The sequence below is a fragment of the Trachurus trachurus genome (assembly GCF_905171665.1).
Source record: "Trachurus trachurus genome assembly, chromosome: 15".
NCBI lineage: Eukaryota > Metazoa > Chordata > Actinopteri > Carangiformes > Carangidae > Trachurus > Trachurus trachurus.
This window is the reverse complement of record NC_139906.1, coordinates 8,276,251-8,302,183: the sequence shown is the minus strand read 5'-3', so window position 1 is coordinate 8,302,183 and position 25,933 is coordinate 8,276,251. Positions and strand designations below refer to the sequence as shown.

At 42.4% G+C, this 25,933-nt stretch overlaps 1 protein-coding gene across 3 annotated transcripts in view; it reads left to right on the top strand.

Moving 5' to 3' along the window:
* peli1b (pellino E3 ubiquitin protein ligase 1b) overlaps positions 1 to 25,933 on the top strand; it is a 50,440-nt gene that overhangs the window by 3,423 nt on the left and 21,084 nt on the right. For 2 of the 3 annotated variants that reach the window (XM_083988270.1, XM_083988272.1), the window contains exon 2: positions 24,477 to 24,788. In XM_083988270.1, coding sequence (XP_083844396.1) covers positions 24,706 to 24,788 — 83 coding nt within the window. In that variant the 5' untranslated portion in view covers positions 24,477 to 24,705. Of the gene's footprint in view, positions 1 to 3,986; positions 4,144 to 24,476; positions 24,789 to 25,933 lie in introns of all 3 variants that reach the window. The other variant, XM_083988271.1, reaches the window with a different exon arrangement.

Sequence of the window (25,933 nt, the reverse complement as noted above, 5' to 3'; positions counted from 1 at the left end):
GGGGGGGTTTAAACCACCAGCGTTTTTCCATAGTGTTGCTTGAGGCAGCTTGTGCTCAGTCAGTACTTCTTCTATACTCTCGCTCCTGTCAGAATCATTGTCAGTCGGCTTCTCATCTACGCTTTCTAACTTAAAGCTCCTCTTTGCGGACACATGTTGGTTCAGTGTGCGCTGAAAACCAGATTCTTCACCTCAGAAACTTCACATCTCTTTGTTATCTTCCTCCTTTCTCCATATATCCATGAATTAGAATCGTAAACTGTCATTTTCATTGCTTCGACAAGACGAAGCATCAGATATTCACATTTGAAAAGCTAGGAAAGGGAAATATTTCACATTTTTGCTTAAAAGAAACGACTAAAACAATTATATGAGTGTCAAAAGGAGTTGTCCATTTGTTTCCAGCCAGGCGACTAAATGATAAATCGATTAATCATCACAGCTGTATTCAGCACTTCTTTGCCCCTAAGCCGAAGCGTCTATTGTCTTTGCACTGACATGACAGGCCTTAACACACCTTAACACAGTCTAATTATAGTCAACAACTTGACACCTGTCAAACCAAAATGTACAAATTCAAAAGTGCCAGCTCCACCTGGACAACTGTGGCTGTCTGTGTTGGGTGTTGCCCTGTCTGAGTAGCTAAGCTTAGCTTTGTATGGCAAAAACAAATGAGAGACAAGAGCTCAAACATCAAATCCTTTTTTAAGGATCATTTTGGCTGCACCTCTGGTTCTATCTCTGCCAAATCTGCACATTTTGTAGAGTGTAAAGCTGCGAAAATCATCGTCAACAAGGAGAACAAACACCCACCCAGAACAACTCCCTCCATGCTCTCCCCCTCTGTTATTTGCTAGTAATAACCTGATTGCTTCCTGCAGGTCACCACACATCCACATTATCATATAAATTATGTAAACTCAGGTTTGCGTGGATCTGTTTATTGTAAACCACATGAATTATTGAAATCCAGTGGCTTCACAGTAATGGCGTTAACGTACGTGTAAAAGACAACACACGGCAGAGAAAGTACACCTGCACAAGAACTCGACTGAACAATGACGTGTGGTCCTTTTTCATCACAGCACCTGCCTTAATCTCACTCCTCCTATAGAAGAGAATATTTATTATTTATTCAGAGAGCTATTTTGGTTTTAGTTTGTGCACCGGTGTGAGTATTGGTCACCTTTTATTGTTCCATGAAAAACGAAGAATAAATTCCTCATTTCTCATTTCTCTCTCGCCACCTCCGCACTTATTCATCCTTCACAGTTGCCTAGTTTGTGTTTGTGTCGTTCCTCCCTTTGCTGCGCTGCCTTCTGAAAGTAACACTAACGTTTCTCTCCTGCTGCCAATACCTGAGTCAGAAAAGTGAGGGAGGGAGGGGAGGGAGTGAAACATAGTATAAAGAAAAAGCTGTTAGGGGAATCCACGGTCCTATTTGGCCACTTTTTATTATATTAACGGTAAGCCGGCTAAGTTCATGAATAGCTTCCTTATTTATGAACGTTGGTGGAAAAGTTGTGTTAATTGTGTCATAATAATGTCGCGGATGTGCTGACAAGTAGAAACTGAATCATTTTTTGGGGAGGAAACTAACAACACAGACACTAAAGGAAAAGTGAGGATGCAGTGAATGGTTTTTATTCATCAGGCAACATTTCATTTCTTTTTATTATTCGTTCCAATCCTAGGATTTGAAAGGAGCAGGATGAAGAAAACTTATCATACCTTCTCCTTTTTTTTTTAAACAAAAGAACACTTACATCAGATGAAATGCCAGTTCACAGCCAACAATATACTGAAAACGAACAAAGAAAAAAACATCCACAACCAATACCTTCCATCATGCAGCACCAGCTCTCCTTGTAGTTTCTAAAGATTTTTGGCAGGTTGTTTGTTTCAGCCCCCCAACACCCCACACCCCCGTCTCTTCTCGTGACGCAGACTGACTCCATGATGTCGAGGTCAGGGCCTGTTTCTGCTCATCACATTTATTCAATATCCGACCAAACTCTGAGATAGAGCTGAAGTGATGCATAAGTAAGTTGATTGGCAGAAATTTAATCTGCGGCCATTTTGATAATTGAATCAAACATTTCTGCCCATGCACTCACTGTGAGGAATCCGCTGTTTTGTTGTATCTGTTTCATGTCACTGTAAACTGAATTTATTTTGGTTTTGGCCTCGGCAATACAAGACGTCAGAGGACATTACCTTACGGCATTTTCTAAAATGATATTTTAGAGGCTAAAATTGTGTTTCTGTGTTCTTATCTGCTTCCAAAAACAATTGTGACTGGTGGTTTTTGTATTAGACTTTGAGCTAAACTTTGAGCTTTACACATATTTATATAGTGTAATAATGAATATAGTGAACTATTGTTGTGCTGCTTTGTCGTATTTCACTACATCCTTGACATTGTACATTTTGATGTTTACACTGAATGGATGTTGTTGAGCCAGAACCGGAAAGACAATTATACAAATTGGGGACATAAATATCTGCACAAGTAAGTAAATGTGGCTTAAATGTCCCAGATAAGGACAATAAGCTGTCAAGTAATAGATGCTGCTTTTTTTTTTTTTTTGACTTTTGCGTGGTGTCTGCACCTGAGAGGAGACAAACTGCTTTCTTCGTCTTAATACTTTTATATTTGGGGTGTGCCCGATATCGTGTTTGACACCTCCGCCCAAACTTAAAACCACAGTCTGTTGTCGAGAGGACGTTCGTTTCCTCTAATCGCATCACAACACTTCACTTTCAGAAACTGAAAGCACTATTGAGGTTTTACATTAAGTGTGAGAGAACGGGTTTGTGAGAGCGAACGTATGTGTTTGTGTTTGTGAGATTCTCACAGTGCCATTTCTGTGGTTTCTCTGTTGTATAGTTTGTTAAATATAGGACACTGCAGCTGAAACTACTGCTATAATAACACACACACACACACACACACACTCTTGAGGACACATTTTCATATGTAGACACAAACCTGTAATTATCGACTCCCCTCTGATCATGCATGATTGCCATTTCCTGCTTCACTTTCCAACCTTCCTGTCTCAAATGAGCTTGTGAGCACATCCTCGCACACACCCACACTTGACACAAAGTCAAGTGTGTAACTTGTTGACCCTTGCGACTTCCCCCGGGGGATTACTGCTGTTTCTGTAAATGCGGGAGAAACGCGGGGCAGTAATTGCTTGAAAATCCATTAAATAATCAAAGTCTGAGGGTCTTTCCTTGTGCTCGATGTAGCAAGAGAAGAAAGTTGCTGAGTTATGAAACACCCAATTTGTACATGAACTCGATTACATAACATGTGAAACTGTTGTTTAGACTAAAGATAAACTTTAAGTCCGCTTTAAGTGCACTTTCCAGAAACGCTAAGTCTGTTTTATTTTAAAGGTCTAGGAGATAGAGCCAGAGGTCTGAAGTGGAAACGCTGCCAAAGACCCAACCTAACCCCTGCCGCCGCCACCGCCGCCGCAGCAGCGCTAAGCACTAGACCGTCTCATTTGGCTGGACAAGGGGCTAATGATTACAAACTATGACCAGGTGCAGCACAGTCAGACCAACACAGACCGTTCCCTCGTAAAAACCCCCCGAAGAGAAAATCAGCCCTCAGTCACCAACAACTGAAAAGGCCCAAACAGGAACGGATGGCGAACGGAAACATGAATCAGCCCCGAGCACGCAACTCGTTGTTTTCTGCCGGGGGGGCACAGCACAGTAATCATGTCATCATGTAGCCGAGTGTGGGAATGGAAAATATTTTACACCAGTTTCGACATTTTATATCTTTTCAACCATATCTTGAAATGATTTCTCTTGAATCTTTCACTCTGACCGAAGCCGAGCGTCCCGTCCCCCCACCCTCCTTGTACTTGTTTACAGTCACCTACATTCCTGTGTGGAACGGATGACACTCGGCGTTGCTGTACAGTTGCACACTAACCCAGTTAACCGGTGATGAATTGCTGTAGGTTGCAGCTGTCCTTGGCATTCCTTCCTCGTTGCTGAAGACAATAGGGAAGCAGTGGGATTAAACACTCACACATTATCAGATCACCGCATTTTCGCTCCGTAACGAACGGTGGCTCAACTGCACCAGCGATTCTGTGATCTACAACGTATCGTCAGGTAATTATCCGCACAATAGGTAAAGGTGGAAAATGACCAAACTCATACTTGGATTGTATTTGCCTGTTGAATATTAATAGCTTGGTCTTTGACATACATTTAGATGAAACTGTTTATGAAAAGAGCAAACACAGAGCTTTTTAATGCCTGGTGAATGTCACATGTTAACCCCAATATCACCTTCCAGTAATGAGCTTTCATTTTTGAGCAAATTTTCCCAAAATGCGTATTGAAGTTAAATAAGAGCAGTTTAAATAACAGGCTGGGTGATTTCCCCCCCCCGTAGCGCTGATGAATGCAGATGAACGCCTGTCATTCTGGGAACACGGCTCACGCACGTTGCATGCCTCGAAGAAGGTCACATTGTGTGCTTCGTACAATCAGGAGATGGTGCCTGGCTCCAGAAACACTTGGTGTGTGTGTTTGATTGCATGTCCATATGACCAAGTATCCATGTGTATTTATAAACCCAGTGTGTGTTCATGTGTCTGCATCCATGACTGTGTGCATTATTGTGTGTCCAAGAGGCCTTGCTTGGGTTTGTGTCTTGTTGCACGTCGTCTACCAACAGAGCTATTTGTTGTCTGTGTGTGTGTGTGTGTCTGTGTGTGTGTGTGCATACACCGGCGGCCTGTGTTCTTCTTCCCACTGAATCATTGATGAGGCTGTAATTCAAACGCTGGCCCTCCTATTTCTTCCCCTACCTTCTGTCATCGAGTTAGCCTCCCTCCCTCCCAGCGCAGCTTACAGGAAAACCAGTCGGCTGCTCTGACGAAGCACAGACAGCAGACCGGCCCTGGAAACTGCAAAAAAAAAAAAAGCAACCGCTAGTTAAAAAATGGACAAAACACAGGAACAAGTGGTCTCTGCTGCTTTTAAGCTTTTCTGGTTTTATTTTTTTGGTTTGTTTGTTCACCATGCTATGACGTTCACACGGTGGTATTTGTTTTCCTCTCCGGAGATTAGTAATTCCAGTCCTGTGTGCCTGTATAGATAACATTTGATTAAACCATGAGAATATCTTCCTGTCCAACAAAACTAGTAGAGCTGAAACAGTTTGTTAATTAACCAATTCGTCAATCAAGACAAAAATGCGAAGACTCCCAAATTCAGCCGGTTTTCAAAGTCTTTAAACGTAGCAAGTTGAAACTCTTTCGGATTTGTTTGACAGACAAACAATAACATTAGGAAAGATTGATTGATCCTAGCCTAAACTGGAATAGTAACCTGATGACAACATTATGTAACAAAAGATATTCTTTGGAAATGTCTGACGAATAAGTTCGGGTAAGTGCACCGATAATAGACCCTCGTGTGAAATTAATTTCTTCCATTCCTCCTCCCATAAAAAAACGTTTTCTCCTATTTTAGCCGCTATTTTCGAGGCTTATTCCAAGTCTTCTTTTAATTTAAGGGAGCCTAAGTTAGATTTTGGGAAGTCTGATTCACATGAACGTTAGAGAAGGTATTCATAAATAAAAACAGAGCCACCACTGTTTTTAATTATTCCCCTCTAAGCTGCTTTTATTAGCCAGTATTACGACCAGTGGAAAGAAGAGGGAGACATCGGGATGATGATGGGACACATTGGTCATGGGTCGTATTCTCCCTTTTCTCAGTACCTGACATATTTTCTGCTGCTCTGATCCTCCAAAACAGCCTCGGGCTCCGACTGAGGACCCTGTTTTCTGTGGGAGCGGTCCTCCAGCCTGTGGAGATGCCAGTCTCTTGGAGCAACCGGTAGTTTGTTTTGATGAGTTAATTTAATTCTCAGCAGGAATTTGGCGCCGAAGGGTCCGACTCCAGTCTCTCCATTTAGGAGCGGAGAGGGTGGAGGTGCGAGTGGTCTGCGCTCCTCGTGCACTGGGGGAAAAAGATCTGGTCCTCCTTTTGTGCACTTTTGAAGTCTGAAAAGTGTGTATTTTTCTTGGTGCCCCTGCTTGGACGTGTGATGTGTGATGTGTGATGTTCACGGTTGAAACCGGTTCAGAGAGGTGTGACTGTTTCAGCAGCTCAGATCGTTTTCAGATGTGTCCTCGTGGGTCAGTCTTCTGGTGCCATCTTCACTATGTTCACATCTGCTTTCAACAACACGGCCCCGGGGTTTACATTCCTCACCGTGTTTCTAATGTCCAAGTCCTTTTCCTGACCTGCTCCACATATTTCATGCCTTGCTGTTTATAGCTGATGAGTGCGAGTATTGTTGTGGCAACGCTTCCTCTGATCAAGTGCCTGGAGTCGAGCCCAAGTGGATTATTCTAATCGGCCTTGTTACAGACTACTTCTTTTTTCCGTCGTAGCCGCCGCAGCTACGGAAGATCCTCCTAAAAGTAGCGCAACGTGTCTTAATATTGACCACTTCAGTGTCAATGTGGGCTCCGTGTGTCTGTCACAGCACATGGTGAAGTGGCGTGCTGCTGTGTGCACCAGTTTATAAGGTCTCTTTTGCAGGGTAATGGTTCCTCCAGAGAGATCCAGACACCGCTGAGCGTGGATGTCTTGTAATATGTTTTGCGTAAAAAAGGGAGGAAATTTAACCACATATAAAAGAAAAGAAAAATGACAGATGGTCTGAGGCTAATTAATTTTTTATTTGCCATGTTACAGAGCATGTGTGCGCCATCCTGAGTAAACAGGATATTCATAAATCTTACGTTTATGGCATTTGGCAGATGCTCTCATCCAGAGCAAATTACAGTTCTGCTCAACTTTAGTGATTGAGACAAACAAAAACCAAATCAGATGCAGTGAAGACTGATGTGCTGTATATTTGGTTGCAGTCAAATTGCCCCAGTGATTAGCTGGCCCCAAGGTGCTGCAGGCAGTAACTGAGTAAATATAATGACTCTTCTTCAGACACAGATGACCTCACCATAGCAGTTTTATTCTGTAGAAAAGATTTTCTTTCTATTTTTTCTAGGACAGAGACGAAAATGGTTGGACTTAACAAGACATTTCATAAAGGCATCTGCAGACCTTTAGCTAGTGTTTACACTCCTGTTTTGGAGAAGCACTGTCACACAGAGTTTACCAGGGGTGAAGTGCAAGAACTTTCTCCTTTACTGTCTACTCCACTTCATGCTCCTTTAGCTCTGTGTTTGGTCTCTGCTTTTCTTTTTTTGTAATCAAATGTTTTACTAGAATTTGAAAGGCATCTTCATCCATTCAACAGCACAGTAGCAGTCAAAAATGTTAAAACACTAAACAACACAAAAGATCAGTGAATTATAAGAAGGATAACCAGCCTCTAAAAAGTACACACATGAAGTAAATTAAAAATACATTCAACATTTACAACAGGAAAATGAATAAACATTCAACATCTACCAGAATTGAGTATGTACAGTACATACTTTGGTCTCTGCTTTTCTTTAGCTGCTAAATGCATCACTTTGTTCATTAGTGAGTTGTCTGTCTGCTGTTTTGTATTGAGCACTTGGCTGAAAACAACAGTCATGTTTCCATCAGCCTGTTTTGATGCGCATCTAGAAGGATCACATCGGAAAATTATGATGGAAACGCAATAATTCGAACTAAAATCCCCTGATTCGCACAAACTAAAATACACTCACTAGAGCCGGGTTTTGGTTGATTCGAAAGGGATGGAAACAGCTGTGTTCGAATTAACGAAGTAGCTCACTTTCACCCCAACCGAACTGTGTTTGCGGTTCACTCACAAGACAACAACATGGCGGATAACATAAGATTTGTGTGGACGGAGGACGAAATAGTAACTTTTTTAACGTTAATAAAGGAGAAAAACATCACTGCTATCCTTGACAGCTAGCAACAAAGAAACGCCACCATTTACCAGGAACTTTGTGGGGAAATGTTTATCCACACTCTGGGTTTGTAGTTTTCAGTCCGTACTTTTAATGGAAACACATATGATTCGAATTTCTTTTAATGCGTATTTACCAGTTATTCAAATCACTTTTGGATGGAAACATTGGTTAGTGAGTGAAGCGAAGTTACAGCCAAACGGCTGAACAATGAGATAAAACTACGATAGAGTAGCAAACCTCAAACAAAGCTGCTGATAGAAAATATCAATTATGGCTTTATGTTTTTCTATTTGTGTGATTAAGAGTATTGAACATCTTGTCAGGTGTGTTTTGGACTCAGACAAGTTAAATCTCACTAAACTAACCGCCCCTTTGTCTCCAGTGTTTCCTAACCTGGACGTGACAGCCTGTCTGTTAAAATGTGCCCGCTGTTGTTGTTCCTTCCTTCCTTCCTCTCGAGCAAAAGAGTCACGGGGGCTCATGTGAATCCAGCGAGCACAGTATGTTTCCATCCATCTTGGTGTAAATACTGGACCACACACACACACACACACTCACACACACAGCCATACTGGAAGTCTGCTCTGGGGACCACTGAACATGACAAGTGCGCGCCTGTCTGTGAGTGGGCAGGGAATTGGGACTTCCTGTGTGCATCGACACGCTGACTCTGTGTAAATCACTTTGCAGCAGGCTGGCTACAGGCGTGCCCGTGGTCAGACAGACATGTTTCTGTGCCGTGTGCACTTAGATTCAAAATAATCAGTGAAATATACCAAAATCACGCCCACGCACTCTAAAAAAAACCAAAAACCCACAATATTATGCTGCTCCTATCGTCTCATCTTCTACTCAGATACCTGTTAGGAATTCACACTCTGGTTTGTATTGATAGTACCGTCTTATCTCCCGTGCACACTCAGGAGATGTAATTCACCCTACATTAATTTTCAGTAATGTTGCATCAGCAGTGATTTTTCCTGTCGTATAAGGTCCTCTCTCTGCCTGGTTTTTCGGAGGGTTCCTTCTTCCTCTGGATGGAAATGGTCGCCGCGTGCCAGCGCTCTTCGTGGTTTTTTATTCTGAGACAGAAGATTGGACTTATTGTGAGATCTGGTGGTGTGTGAATGGAAATGAGTCTGATCATTTCCCATTGGAGTCAGGAGGAACGGCCGCCAGCTAAAGAGAGAGATGGAAAGAATATGAGCTGGTTGAGGCAGGCACATCCAGACAAACACATAAAAAAAAAATCTGCATTCATTGAAGGAGGAGGTGTTGAGGACCAATTTCTGGAGTAGGAAACATTAACACTAGCTGTTTGCCAAACACGGGCAGATTTTAGATTGTGTCTCTAAGTGTGTGTGTGTGTGTGTTGTCGTCCACTCGGTTTGGCAGGTAGGCAGCAAGCGATCTCTCTCTCTTCTGCTGGCTGCTGCACTGAGTGAAAACTGCAGTCACAATCATCAGGAGATGGACGGTCATCATTAATCATCCCCCGTTTGAGGCGTGTGGTTTCCTGCTGTACTCTTTGTTGAGTGCTTCAGGTTCTGTGTGGGCCGTGGTTCTGTAGCAGCAGCTAGGTTTTTGACTGACCATTAAACTGTTTGTATTCAAACATTAGACCGACTGTTTACACAACAAAAGGATTCACAGCTATCTAAAGATATCTCAGCTCTTGAGCCAATCTGCTAACTCTGCATAGGGGGGGGGGGCATTAGAGCGTTTTAAAGTGATTACATCAGCTAAAGAAATCTTGGTCCACTTCCAGTCCTTTGTTTGTTTTTTTGTAAGCGATTGCACTCTTTGCACTCCAGGTGCCAAAAACACCCCATGAACTCTGGACACACTGAAATAAAGCACAGTGTCGCCACCATTTAAAACCGCAGAGGAGCACAGACATAAGATGAAACAGCAGCCATCAGTTATAATTAGCAGCACAGTCCACACTCGCATCAACAGTGTGATATGTTTTTAGCCGTATTTTGCAGGCGAACTGTACCTTTCAAAGAGCTGCTGCTACAAAACTTAACCGGGCTATATTTACTTAATGTGGAGCAGATGTCAAACACATCTTTTTAAAACTGCTAGTTTTAATGTAGGCCCACTTTAAACCTGGAGTGTGCACCATGTAGCTGTATTATGTTGGAGAATATAAATATTGAACTCAAGTGTTGAATCAGATCCGGATGACAAAAAGAAGACACAAAGTGCAGGTCCAGTGTGATATTTAAAAAAGAAAAAAGAAAAAGGAAAGTTTAGCTAGAGAGGAAAAAAATAAACTTCAGATAACTCAATTGTTTCATTAGCGAACATCTAGAGGAGGATTTAGATATCTGATTGTCGATTAATCCTAGACTTTAGATAGTGGACTGAGCAACCGATACTGTTTCATCATGAACTTATTTCAATATACGGAAACAGACAGTATCATCATCCTCGGCTATGAGATATTCCCAAAATGAACACATGGCAATCACTGCGAGGAAAGAATCTGTCCCGAGACCTCTTGAAATCCTCACTGTCATCTTTGATTTTTTAGCTATTTAAACATTTGTTCATATGATACTATTTCTGGCATTGACTTAATCACTGTCACGTAAAAAAATGTTCCTATTTCTGTCTGGCATTTCCAACATAGATTACTGGTCAGTGAAGACATCCTGTGGAGCTCGGAAAGGAAGTTTAAAACACCTGATGATCTTATCCTCACGTAACCTTTTAATGATAAATTTCACTTTTGTTTTCATAGTTCGTCACAGCTATTGTTTCTGCTGCTTATGTAACTCTCAGCGGACTGACTGGATTTGGTGCTTAAATCTTTGTCCTTCAGGAACAGGTAATGTTAGATAAGACTACTGACAGATGCAGAGCTAGACTGAACGCACTGTGTGTCTTGTTATTAACAGGTGAAACAGGTAAATCAGTGTCTGAACCACAGGATACGAACGTAATGTAGAATATATTTGTAGGCAGTGGAGAATATGTTGTTTTGTTTATCTGTTCATCCTTCTTTTTCATTATTGAACATCTTGTTTTTCAAAGTTACCTCTTCATTTTATTTCAGTCTCATTTTTTCATCATGGAAAATAGGTCTCTCTTAAAACCATGCATGCTTAAACATTTACGTCCGCTTTCTAAAAACACTGGAAAACAGAGTATTTTCCTCCCATGCTCCCAGATGACTTGGATAGAGATCCCCTTCTCCTTCCACTTCTTTTATTTTCCTCTCATGTTCTTGCCATCTGTTCATGTTCATCGATCGGACAAGTTTGACCAAAGGAGGAGACAGAAATGGGGAGGCAGAGGAGAAAAGAAGACTCTGGCCTGGCGTCAGGTTTGCCAGCTCCCTCCTCCTCCTCCTCCTCTTCCCCACAGATCAGTTTCCGAGTCATCGAGCGTCTAATCTCCACAGCGCGCAAACCAATCCCTCTCCACTGACCCGACCGTGCAACTCTACACACCGGAGACCAGACCCAGGCCGTCTGAAAACGAGCCCGCGCCCACACAAAATGCATTTCACTTGCATTACAAACACTCGGAGCAGATTAAAATCCCTGATGATGTGCACACAACCTCCCACATGCTTGAAAAAAAACAAAAAAAAAACGCTGCATGGTTAGCACATGGTTTGACTTGTTATTGACTGTTGTCGCGTTGAAATTGTTAATTGAACCCTCAGCACTTACAACGAGGATGAGGTTTATTGGTCATATCCAGCCCTCATCTCTTTTGCTACAACCATAAAAACCTCCGGCATGATGTGCTGCATACAGTAATGCTCCATTTTAGTCATCATGTGGAAAAAAAATAAAAGCCATTCCAAGAAACTGTAGGAAGCTTTCATCTGGTGCTCTCTCCTGCTTTCAAGCCCATAAACTGATGACTGATGACCCAGACCAATCAGGCCTTTTTATCCTACAATTAGCCTTTTTTTTCTTTTCTTTTTCCTCCGCTGTCTGCATCAAGATAACTGAACATTGAGTCTGAATCACATTCTCATTCGTCACAAGCTTCAGTGTCTTGGTTAATAACACTTTCCTGCAGAGGATACATTTGGGACCAAGGGTTCAGTCTGTGGATCTGAAAGGCCGACAGTTCCCTCACTTGGGATCCTCTTCTTCTTCTTCTGAGTGAGACATAATCTGGCGGAGGGCTGCGATGTTATCGTCTTTGTCTGTGAGCTGGGAGGTGGCCGACCGTCTGAAGAGTCTGTGGCGAGCTGGCTCTGCCACCGAGCAGCTGCTGTTCGTCGCAGGAAGTTGAGGCTTTTGACGTGGAGCTGGCTGCGTTCACATGGAGGTCCTCTTACAGACGAACTGGCCCATCGACTGCTCCGACTCTGGTTCTCCAAAGTCTCAGATCTGTTTTAGAAATTTATGATAAACAGTGCTCCAGACTAACTTTTTCTATGAGGAGCACAGTGGCCCCCTAACTTAAAGGGATGGTTCAACATTTTGGCAAATTGGCCCATTGCCATAATCCCTATAGTTTTAGGAGTAGGTTTGTTACCTTTAATTGTCGGTGCAAGCTGTTTTCAGAACAGCGGAGCAGAGCTGCGAGCTGCTCAGAGCTATGCTATGGAAGCTAATGGGATTTCTTGGTTTCCCTCATCAAACTCATCAAATACACAATCCAACAACTCCAAAACGCTCTTATGTACAAGTTGTGCCCTGCACATTCACCACGCTATGAGATAATAACAGAATGTTATGACACAGAGTTGTTTTTGAGGTAAATTCATGCAAAACTGCTGATGCGCTGTCCCAGCGGGGGCAGTTTTTTGGCAAGCAGTCTCTGCATTTGCCTCGAAAACAACTCTGTCTTGTAACGTTCACCTTTACACATTTCACCTTTATCACAAAATAAAAGTGCAGCTCCTGCAACTTGGATGTTGCTCTTGTTCATACCATGATTTCAATCATTATATTACTTAGATTATTATTTAATTACATATTGTGCAGCTCTAATATGTAATTATGTAATGTAATATCCTCGAGTTATGAACAGTTGGTCAGACCAAACAAACTACTCTATGTGAAGAGTTCACCATGCACTCTGGAGTATTTGATATATCAATGAATAAACTAATTGATAATGAAATCAAGTTTACACTATAATATGATAATCTCCTTGCATAGTTGTACTCTTCCATCTGTTTTTAAGATTTCCTGAGTATTGAATGGTTCTTTAGAGACTTGGTTTGAGGTGCAGTGATTGTGACTGTGACATATTGCTAAACTTCAATATAAATATTGGTGTTACAGTGGAAATGTGCTGCTGTACGTCACAGATAATTCAATTTCAACACTTTTAGGTTTGCGCTGTGCCTCCTGAGAGACCTCCTCATCACTGTTGTTGGGTCTGACCGTAGCACGGATATTTCTGTCTTTTCTCTTCCACTGAGCTGAAAGACCTACCCCTGCTCTCCAAACAGGACACGGGTTAAGTGGGTTGGAGTTCCTCTTGGAGTGGGATTTTGACAAAGGACCCTTTTGTTAAGACGAGGCGAGGTCAGCCTGATTTCTTAGCAGCATGAGGTACAGTGAGATCAGCTGAGTATACTCCCTCCACTTGGTCCACCAGCACCTTTTAAGTTTTAGATTTTTTTTTTGCTCCTATCTCCCATTCAACTGGTAAATTGTGTCTGTGGTTTAGTTTATGCAAAAAAGGATTGAGTCAGTAGCAAGGAATAGAAACCTGACCCGAGTGTGACAGTGTGTTGCTGACATTATGATAAACCTGCCTTCACCATTAAAGCATCTTTAGTTTCTACCGGAAAGTAGACTAACCACTCACTCCCTGAAGTAGCTGAGTCAAATGACTTCTGCACTTTCGTTTTTCATTTTGTGCTTGTGGCTCCTGTTTTTTCTTTTCTTCATTTTTTAAAATACTCAATATTGTAGCTGCATTGATGATTAGTCGATTCAATCAAAAGAAAATCAATCTGCCAAATATTTGCTGCTCAAATGAAAAAATCTGCAGCTTTCCTTTGTTTTATGTGAATACAACATACATTTTGACAGAAGACATTGGCCTCTAAGGACTTGTGAGGGTTGATAATGAAAGTAGCCATTAGTTAAAGTCCTGCTCAGCAATATACTGAAGGTTTAACACATCCCACCCCTTATTATGAGAAATATGTAATCTTCTCACTCTTCTGCTCAGCACAGCTTAATGCAGAGTCTCATGTTTTAGCGGTAAGACTCATTTTAATGTCTTTGTGATAACATCAGTTTGCTGAGGTGGTTGGCAGCGGAGGGGGGTGCACCAGCGTTTGGTTTAGCAGCAGCAAAACGGTGCAAATGTGCAGCATCAAGAGCTGAGAACAAGAGAAACACGGTGGGTTGCCCTACATCGCCCCGTCTTCTGTTTCCATCACCGGTCTCTATTTCCACCGTAGTCGGGTAATTTTTGAGACAACAGTCGGTTTGTAAAAAGATTACAGCTACAGCTCTGTGTATGGAGATTCAGATGCAGCTGGTGGGGGGGTGTGCAAAGATAAAAAAGACTGTAGAGTGTGTGTTTTTTTTCAATTTTTGGAAATAGTTTGCTTGCTAAAGCTTTTGAAGAACACGTGTGGTTGAGTGCTCAGTGTGGAACAGCTGGGGAGCTCAAAGCCTCTCGCTCACCGTCGCAAGGGGAACATGAAAGGTGTGAAACACCTAAGAGCCTCAGTATTTACGGATGTGGTGAGAGCCAAGTGAAACTGGGATGATTAGGTATCTGATGACCTTCTTGATGAAAAGTACTGACAAAGATCACAGCAGCCACCTAATAAAATGTTTTTTTCCCCCCCATTTTTACACCGTGCTAACACAACAACTGTCAACCACTTTCAGCCCACATCTTATTGACACCTAGTTTTAGCCCCAGTGGGCAGAATATCAGTAGCACTTTGAGTGTCATAACAAAACTGAAAAAAGAAAAAAGAAAAAGTGAATACATAACTCTCATGTTTCTAAACACATCCTGGAGACAGCTGGTCGATTTGCTAACATATGATTATTGCCTCACTTTCAGGAAAAGAAATATGAGAAACCCAAGAAAGATGGATTCATTTTCAGCAAGTCATTTGTTAAAAACTCCTGGCGCTGTATTAATTCAAAGAAAAAAGGGACAGATATTATTAAATGAAATTGAATCTCACAAATAGGCCACTATTTCAAAATTATATACCACAGAAACACAAAAGTACAGTGTAGGTTGTTGTCTTTTCCAGTCGGAGCAGGTGTGCTTCACATTAAATAGCTCCACACGTCCACGGAGCCAGAAACATGTCAGTCTCTTGAAGTCTATTCCAGGCATCTGTTATTATTTATTGATCTGATGACCCACTTTACTGGGAGGATATCATTACCACTTTCCAGTAATGAAGATGTTACACCGTTTAGGAGGTCCTGGTTTCCTTTTCTTTTGTGTCCATCTCTGACCTGGTGGGTTTTTTGTTTTGTTTGTTTTTTTTGCTGGTACAGCGTTTGGCTGCGTGACGTCTTTATCAGTTTTTATGTTCTCTGTTTTTGTTGTTGCTTGTCCTATTTTTTATTCCATAGTCACAGATTTGTGACGTTTATTAGATAAATGGTTCACTTGAACATCACTGGACTCTGTTTTTATCGGATCTGCCAAGTTAAAACAGGATAATACATTTATCCATTTGCCTGTCCTTTTTTTTGGTTCTGCGTCTGTTTTTTGTCTCAGATCACAGTCTTGAGTCCTTTAATATTGGATATTTACCGACTCGCACTTCGATCTGATATGTACGTTTATCTAAAGTTTGATTTAAAATGAATCTGACTGAAATTAGAGGTGTAGCCTTCTAGGTTTGGCACAGCTTCTTCTTGACAAGTTCTTTGATCCACACGCTTCTTTAAAAAAGTTGAAAAGCTTAAATTATAGACACCCTGTTGATGATGTGTCACTTTGTGAGTTTTGTTTGGAACAAGGTGATGCTCCTGCTTTTTAACCCGTAAACAGTCTTTGGCTGAAGACAGGCACTGGCTTGCGAGAGCAGCAAACAAACCTGAAAGTTGAAAGTTTAATGTTGGTTAGACATCAAGTTACTCCCGGAATGAATGTTAATTAGTGACATCTGATAGGACACCGCTGCTGCCGGTGTCGTTTGAAGGCAACAGTTTGTGGCAGCTAAAATGAAAAAGCTGCCAGCTGAAAGTTTGTACACGTGGATCTTTGCTCATAATAAGAGAGCAAGACGAGATGACGGATTTGTCACTGTCACACCTTGATGAGTTGTGTGTGTACTTTGCAAACTGGGTGTCAGAAAACAGTCGAGTCATTTTTCACGTTCACACTACACAGTTTTTATTTGCATAAAAGAGAGCGAGGTGTTTGTAGCCTGGAGCTCAGCTGCCTGTCGTTAAGTAAGAGTTACACCAGCAGCAGCAGCAGTTTGAGGTGGACCAACCACTGTAAAAAGAATAGATTGGATTTCATCTGATTCAGGATCAGCTCAGGGCATCCCTACTCAGGTACCATTTAAATGTTTATCCCCGAAGCTCATTTCTGTCGTTGCGGTGGTGGGACGAAGCGGCCGAAAACAGGTTTGTAAATCACTGGTGAATATTAGCTGTCATCTTCTGTAGGTGTCAGGTACGGGGGCTTTCTGTCACATGAACCTGCAGCTTAAAGGACAATTCCAGGCAAATTTCAACCTGCGGCTCTAGTTTCCTTAGTATTTTAGGTCTAAAAGAATGAATCTGAAGATTTTCTTTTTAATGTCTCCTGTTATGCAGTAGTTCTGTCTGTCCCTGCATCGCCACAGCAGCGTATAATGCAGTGGTTCCCAACCTTTCTTGGTTGCAGCTGTCAATCAAGATGCGCCAGCTCAGATGTTTTTATATGCTGCATTCTATTTGAACTCGATTTATATATTTGAGAAAGTGAAAGTATAGAATACAGTTGTTTAGAATTGTGTGTGGTGTTTTTAATCAGACTTTTTAAAAGAATAATAATTAGTTAAAAACACATTTTTATCAGTAATTTTTTTTTTCAATTACTAGACACAGAGGGGTTTGTTTACTTCAAGAAAGCCGACAAGTTTGTAAACAGCTGTAATACGAAGTCTCGCGAAGTCTCAGGCGGGAGTCAAGTTGATGTGCTAACTATGTACAGGTAGAATAATAAACAATAGTCAGATTTACTGCTATGAAAACATTGTACCTCTGAGTTGATATTCCTTCAGACGACCTGTAGACAAAGTGAGCTGTCAACTTGACTCTCATGCGAGACTTCGTATTACAGCTCCGTTTACAAACATGTCGGCTTTCTTGAAGTAAACAAACTCCTAGGTGTATGTTTAAATACCCATCTGATGTTGTCTATGAAAGAAAAACAACTGTGGTTTTGTGGGATGTAAACAGCCTAAACGGCCTAAGATCTGTCCGCTCCCATTATATGCTGCTGTGGCGATGCGGGGACAGACAGAACTACTAAATTACAAACTACTAAATCTTCAGATTCATTCTTTTAGACCTAAAATATTAGGAAACTAGAGCCCCAGGTTGAATTTCCCCACCCTCAAGGCCTCAGTGCTTCTTCTACATGTTTCCTCGGCCACACGGCAGACTCAGCAGATCAGTTAGCGCCGTACTCGTATTGTAGGTCCGTCTGTCAGCTCCTCTTTGTCCATGACCCTGTTTAGAGGATCTTCTGACCCATTTTTTTTTTGATTTACGTACTGACCTACCAACCGAGAAAACACTTGCCTCTGGTTAAGTCGTTTGTTTCCACAGAGTCGCCGTGTGTCTTGTCATTCTGAAAGTGTGTCATCCTTTGAGTTACCACAATCGTGCCCTTTCTGAAGCATTACAAACACACTTTTAAGTCAATACGAAAGCCAGTATCATGCAATGGATCCAGAAGAACTGTTAACTCAGAGTGTGATGAGGTGGATTATCGATGCTCGACTTGTTTGGTCACGGCTTTGTGGCGCTCTTTGGTGCTTTTTTACGCCGAATAGGACAATAGTTTGACTTGATGTGCTCAAAAGAAGAAGAAGCGCAGCTGTCACCCTGCTTCCGTGTTAAACCCCCTCCTCCTCCTCCTCCCCTCGTATGCATGCATGTACACTTGTTTGTCATGTGTTGTTGTGCTCTGTTGGCAGTCAGGGCGAGTGGCAGGTGTCGCCCATGCCTTCTCTCCTTTGCAGTAAAGTTTTATGAGGGCTTTTGTAAGTGTGAGGTTGCTGTTCTCGCTGTCAGCAGCAGGTTGTTACAGTCCGTGACCCCGGCCTGCGGAGTCAGTCTCTCTGAGCTCTGGATCTATTGTTGTGTAGGACTGTGTGTGTCGGTAGCTAAGCAGCAGCTGGCACACGGCCACACCAAGCTCTGTGTCATGCAGAGTTTGCAGAGGCAGAGAGCTTAGTCAGACACACACAGTCACACACACACACACACACACACACTTAAAAATTATACACACACCCATACATATAACTAGACGTGCACTGGAGATGCCAGTTCGCAAACGGCTTCCTCGCTCGGCCATTTTAGTGATCGATGTGCTTGGGTTTTTCCTCAGTCGAAGGGTTTCATTTAAACGGGATCATTGGCGGGAGCTGCTTCCTGACATAAGCCAAGTAAATTAAGAAGAGAAATCACAGGTTAAATTAAAGAAAATAAAAGCTGTCACTCAAAACGGCTCTCGCTCCCACTCCACCGGTCATTATCCTTCATATAAAATGTCAATTAAGTGGAGCTTTTTAAATATTAAAACTGGCATCATCAATCACCGGCGAGATGGAAATCCCAGCCTCTGACATTAAAATCTAATGGCTTTCATTTCTATGCACCGACACAGACTCCTCTCCATACTTTTGACTGCTTTGCATACACATCGCTGTCTGAAAATAATGGTCCAATACGATCATAATTTCCCAGAGAGACCGGGGGCCGGCTGCCGGAGCTGCTGTCCCTGAGAAGGCGTGAGACGTGAGCTCCGGAGAGGCAGCTGCTGCTTTTTTTTCGTTTGTTTGTTTTGTTGAATTCTTGATAACAGCGTTGAGACCAATAGATAATTCAGCTTTCTGTTCATCTGTTCAATACTCCGGCCTATTTTTCTTTTGGTTGTTCAGTGTCTGGATCCATAGGTAAAAAAAAAAAAAAAAAATCAATTCCCGGCCAGTCAACAGCCCACAGCTCCCTCGAGACTGCTTACTTAACCTACCGCACACAGTCACGTGTTATATGTGTGGAGAGGATTGCACATGCAAACAGTTAAGAGCGTGGCGTTTCAGCATGCACTGATAATGCTGCATACTGTGTGTGTGTGTGTGGGATTAACCTCCTCTGTCATGGGAGCAGGTGGGGCTCAGCGCTTACGTCCAGTTTTGCCGGCCGGCCGAGTCGAACACACCCTTCTATCTCCACTTCCCCCCTTCTTCTTCTTCCTCCAGCTCCTTCATTAAACCAGGCAGAGTAACAACATCCTTCCTCCGACACAACCTCAACCTAGTGTCCACTCACTGTCAGATGATTCACAGCCGTTCCTGCCCTCGCTATCTGCTGGTTTTTTGTTCTGAAATATCAACAGGAGCTTGTCGTGTGGAGAAAATGAAGTGCTTGCCTTCACTTAAATGTGATTAACCCTGGTGCAATTTCTTTCTGCGCTACTAGAGTTTCACCTCCGCCCTCTTTTTTTTCTTTTTCTCCCTCTCTGTGTGTGATGAAGCTGTTTATAGCTCGCAGCTATACTGAGCTGCGGTGTGATGTGATGTACTTATTGTAGATTTTTTTGTTAACACTTCAGGAGTGAGACATTGGGATGTGAGCTCGAAGTCAAAGTGTCACATCTTCAGGTGTGAGGCTGTGAAAAGTTAGTCTGATTGTAAAGGTTTTGAGTTAGCAGACGCTATCTGTAGTTGTGCATCTCAAAAGTGTAATGGAAAAAATGTTTTTTTTTGCATTTACACGTCACTCCAGGTCTGATAAGATATGAACCCGTTGGTAATTGTTTGCGTTTCCCTTCGCTCTCCCTCTCTACCGTCTGTTTTGAGTCGTCTCGTCAGGACACCACAGTCCACAGTTGCTAAATCAGTACACGCAAAATGTTTTGAATGTCCATCTTCCTTAAAATTGAGTCTCATGGGCCGTGATTATATGACAAGAAGGGACATCGCTGTTAAAAGTCTGTTCTTTATTCACAAGAAGAATACACACTTTGTACCGTTTCCACCCAACCGGGTTAATTCAATAAAACGTAGGTGTGTGAGGTTCAGTCTGATAACTCAGGCGGTGTCACACAATAACATGTCCGTGTGAATAACCAAACAATAGGTCAAGGTTTCTTTTTTTTTTTTATTAATACCAGCTGGTAAATTTGTTGTGCAGACAGGCACTCAGCAATCCCAGTATAAAAAACAGCCACACACAGACATCATGACACACACATCACAAATATAAAAAGACAATATAATCAAATACATGGTCAAAGTCATAGGAATAGAAATAGTTCCTTCTGTTACAGTCGCGAGACCTTTAGGCTTTGCGAGAATTACGGCCGCTCATTTGCAAAACACCTTTCAGTGGAAACACCTGCAATTAGCAATTGTGCTCTTTCGAAATTTTAGAAATATCAGCGCTTTTATTTTGTGAAAACCTGTAGTGGAAACGCAGCTTGTGTGACCTTTCACCTGTAATATGTCCAACAGGTTGATTTTCTCTGGTGCGTGTTTCTCTGACAGGGCTCAGTTCATGACATTTTTGTTATGGTATGTTGGTGATAGACGACGGGCTGGTCTGGGTATTTCTCTACTTCTGCTTCTTTTCCCCCCCACACACAACAAAAACAACAAAAACATCCAGTGAGCAGCAGCAGCAGCAGCAGCAGCAGCAGCAGCAGCAGCAGCAGCAGCAGCAGCAGCAGCAGCAGCAGCAGCAGCAGCTCTGCTAAAAAGGAAACGCCTTAATGATGAGAGAGGTCAGAGGAGAATGACCAGACTGGTTGGAGCTGACATAAGGGCCACAGTGACGCGGATAACCACTCACTCTTTTACAGCTGTGGTGAGTGAGGAGAAAAGCAGCTGAGAGGGAACAACATGTTGAACTTTTTGCAGCAGCAGCAGCCGAACAACAAGAACAGAAGTCTGAGGCTGCACAGACACAGACTTTCACCAACGTTGGACAGATGAAGACTGGAAAAAATCGTAGTCTGGTCCAGTTTTGTGCTGAGGCAGCGTGAATCCATGGACCCAACCAACCTGCCTTGTGTCAACAGCCCAGACTGGCGGTGGTGGTGTGATGGTGTAGTAGGGAATGTTTTCTTGGCTCACTCTGTGCCCCCTTAATACCAATCAATCATGGTCTGAGTGCCACAGCCTGTCTGAGCATCACTGCTGCTGACCGTGTGCATTCCTTCATGGTCACAGTTGACCATCTTCTAAAACCAACGGCCACTTCCAGCAGCAGGATAATGATCCATGTCGCAAAGTAAAAAAATGTCGTCGTCTCAGGCTGGTTTTAAAGGGGAACTATGTAAGTCCGGTCGCTTTTCCGCTGTTTCGCTAACCCTCCTCTCGGCCATGTGCATTTATTTACAAGAAAACCAGCGAGAAATCGATCAATAGAGCGGTAGATAACGTTATATATCATATTACGATGTTACGACAGGTATATTTGTGTAGTTTAATCTGTCATAGACAAGAGATTACAGGTTAAAAGGTGTGTCGCCGTGCCGCCGAGACGAGAGCTGTAACAAGTTACATTTATTTAACCATCACAATTACTCCAGAGCTGTTTAATTGAGGTAAAAATCCTGCATAGTTCCTCTTTAATGAACGAAACTCAGTGAGTTCAGATCTGAATCCAATAGAAGATCTTTGAGAAGCGGAGATTTTGTAGCTCAAATGTGCAAATCTGCAGTGCAAGTGATACAATCTGCAAGTGATACAATCGCGTCACCAGCGTGGACCAGATCTGCTAAAAGGATCTTAATCCAATCTTCTAATCAGTTTTCACTCTGATAAACTGAAACATTTGCATAGATAGACACCGGACTTATAAGAGACACGAGTCGATGTGTTTTTTTTTTATTGTAAAGTGTTCTGTGCTGTCATCGGTGGCTTTTCTTTCGTATTCTTAATGAGGTGTGTCAGTGTATCGAAGAAACAGGTCTAATGATGAGCAGAGCTGGCTGTAGTGGAAACCTCGAACTTCCTGTTTCTGAGGGGAAGCTGTGTGTGTTGGTGTGTGTGTGTGTGTGTGTGCACCCACAGCCCTCCTTACTGCATGAGCATCTTCATATGTATATTAATCAAACAGTAAAAATCAGTTGCAGTCATAACTTGTATGTGCGTGTTAGGATGACTTTTCTTTTTCATGTTTCGGTCGTTGTTGGTGTTATTGACAGATTGTGCTGCTGTATCAATAACTCAACTCATTACAGACCATATCGTCCCTTATTGTTGCGTAGCTGTTGCTCCTACAGTACAAACACTGTCTTTGCTCCAGGATGTGGAGAGCTGCTTATTTACCTGGAAGGCCTCTGCATGAACTTCTCCCACTTGGTCTGATGGGACCGTCTCTGCTGTTCGGTGCTGAGGAACAAAAGCTCCCCCCTCCCCACTCATCATCAAAACACTGTACTTCCTATGCTTTATTCATATGTGGTTCTGCACTCTCTTAGCAGAAAGGCACTCTGGGACCGGTAGGAGAAATGTTCTGCCTGAAATGAGGATGTCTGCTGCTCGGTGGTTAAGTGGTGTTTTTGTTTTGGGAGAGATAGCTCGACATATTTATAGTATAAGAGCGGTGAGGCCACGCAGGGAGGGTCACAAGTTGAACTTAAACCCATGATGATGTCGAGAGTGCATGAGATCGTCCTCAGCTTATTGTAACAGGAAGTCCATCCTCTCCTTTCTCTTTCTCATGCATCATTTTCTCACACACACACACACACACAGCCTCTTCTCAGATTTTTTTTTCTGCTGTGATTTCCTGTGTCTTCAGTGTTTTGTTTTTGACTCAACCTCTGCAGTCGGCATTTACCACCAGGCAGAAAGTGGCATTTACAGAAATCTGGTTCACCAAGAAATCACATGAGTTCCTTGTTTGTGACCCCGATGCTCTGATCTAGGTTTCTTTTCTTTTTTTTTGTATTTGAAGCTTTATAGCAACATCATGGAAGGTTGAAAGTTGTGTGTGGGTGAGTTTTCATATCAGCCCTTTGAAGCAGCTCCAAAAAAATCTTTGATATGACTAGGTTGCACGCTTGAAAAGGAAGTTAAGTTCCTGTTTTCCCTTATTTATGTTTTCGTAATTCATAATGCCTTTTCTCTTTGTACCGTGGTTTTGTTTTGTTACTGTGAACTCCGGCGCTGAATGGGGAACAACTACTGTAGACGGACATGTGTCACCTGCTTTTCGATTGTCATCACACAGGAGCTTGCATCTATTTGCATGCAAACAGCTCGATGGCCAACATTTCCAACCCCGAGGGCTCGTTCAAACTCAAAACAACCCTGCATTATAAAAAAAGAAAAAATAGAAAGGTTTATAAAACTGTGACTCAGGAGTGTTCAACTTTATAGGTTGAATTGTGTTGTGGTGAAAGCTGCGAACCACCCTGTGTCTTGTTTTTACCTCATTCAGATGACCATCATGTGCGCTGCTGCTTACACAAAGCCATGTTAAATCACATTTAGTATTGATTGTTGCTGTCATAATAAACTGTGAAGTCTAGGGCTGCCCCCGACCAAGAGATTTTCTTGGTCGACCAATAGTCGTCATTTAGGGCCATTAGTCGACTAATCGTGATATTCAGATTGTTTATTTCAACACATCACACAGCTTATGAACTTGATGTAAGACAATATTATTATAACCTTTATTTAGACTCGTATATATATTGAGGTAGCAAACTCATTTACAATATAGCCGAGACAAAGAAGTACATTCAAAACAATCAACACAACTAACAGAAGATCACATTGAAAATAAATTGACAATCAGGAAGATGAGTCAATTAAAACAGGAGCAGTTGGTGGTAAAATAAGATACAATTAGGGAACTAAATTGCCTTAATGATAAAAAAGGAGGTGAGTTTAAGATTCTGCATAAGTGTTTCAAGTTGCAGGTGCACAGAATGAAACATTTTAGTTTCTTTTTAAAATGTAGGTAATGAATAAATAGCTCTACAGCAATCTAAAACTTGTGCGATATCATGATATTAATAGTTAACTGTCTAATAACGAAAAAAACATTCTGACAGTGAGTGAGTGTCATGTCTTTCTGTATCTGGCCCTTCAAATTAAAAGCCCTCTAGCCTTTCATACACTGTTCAGTCATATAGATTTTGACTTAATTTTGACAAGACACAACTCTAAATATCTTTTGTTTTTTTTCTGCGACTAATCGACCAATGACTTCTTGGTCGACTATTTCGGGGCAGCCCTGGTGAAGACTATTCACAGTCTGCGTGGAATTAAACATCAGCTGAAATCTCCACTAATTGCATTTGAATCCTGTTTCCTCCCGTTAGGCCTCCGCGAGTAAACACACTAATCTTTGTGCTAATCCTCTCTTTGTCACCGTGCAGGGCGGGACGAGCGCTGCGGGAGACGGACACATGAAGCATGAGAGGGTGGAGCTGAGGATCAGCTGACCCTTCCCCTTTCCTTCTCCTCCTTTCCCCCCCGTTCGCCATTCGATCAGCACCCCCCCCTCCCCTCCTCCCTCCCTCTCCTTCCTTTCCTCTTCCTGTCTCCCCCCTCCATCACCCTGTTGGATCTCACCGGTCTCGCCTCCCCCTCAATCAGCCGTGCCCAATGTACTCGCCAGAGCAGGAAAACATCTCCACCACCGCCTCCACCAAAGTGCCAGTGAAGTATGGAGAGCTCATTGTGCTGGGGTAAGCACCTGCAAATTACAAACACATATCATTATTTCCATAATACGCCAGTAAAGAAGAAGACCATGAGACAAGACAAGATTATATAATCAATAATCAGCACATTAATCATTCAGTCCAATGGTCAAGGTAATAGCTTATTATTTCCCTGAATTGACAGTCCTTTTCCAGACAGAGATATTGAATTTGTTGATACAGTACTTCTTCGCTCTTGGGGATGAGGTTTGTTTTCTTGGTAACTATATGAGAGTAGATTGAATGTGAACTGTGTGTTTTGGCGACGATCGACTGTATTGGTCATTGTTGGAGCAGTGAGTCATGGCTGATAATGGCTGGATGTGTTGGTCATCACAGTCGCTGGTGGATCCAGTTCAGTCCAATCAGTGTTTCCAACCAACACGCCCACCGTTCGCTGCGTTCTTCCTTTGAAACCGCATGAGTTCACTGTGTGCACAAAGACACAAACAGAGCCCGACCCCTGTGTGATTTCTGCTTTTAAATTGAAGACAGTTGGGATCTGGAGGTGACGACTTATTGGAGCTCTTTGGACCAAGTCCGGGTCAGCGAGTGTAAAGAATATAATCTCAACTCGACAGCCGCTGACAGTTGTTATTGTAAACTTTTTTCTTTTTCTTTTAAATCATGAAACAAAGTTCACTCGCCTCTCTGCTGAATGATCCGTGTTGCCTCCATCCTGGATCTCATCCAAACTCTTTTCTCCCGTTCACCACCCGCTGTGCTGCATATACAGTAAACAGCACAAGCTGCTGGTGGCCGTCCACTTTGTTTTGTACAAGAACATGTAACAGTTGATGGGGTCATCACCGCTGACCAGTCACTTCACTTTGCTCTCTTGTGTGTTGACTCTGTTGTAGGCTGAGCTCCAGAATAACTTTTGTTATTCGGAGCACAGTGGCCTCCTAACTTAAAAATTTTAGGAGTGCAAGAGGAAAAAGTAGGGGCGCACACTGTAAGTAAGCACATTTTTATTTATATAGCACCCTTCATAGTAGTTGTGCACAAGAGTGCTTAACAGTATATGCAATAAAACCACAGTTCAATCGACACAAACTGGAAAAACAACAACAAAAACATATAGGAAACTTATGGACAGAGCATATACTGTAGCAAAGCCCTGTGCATAA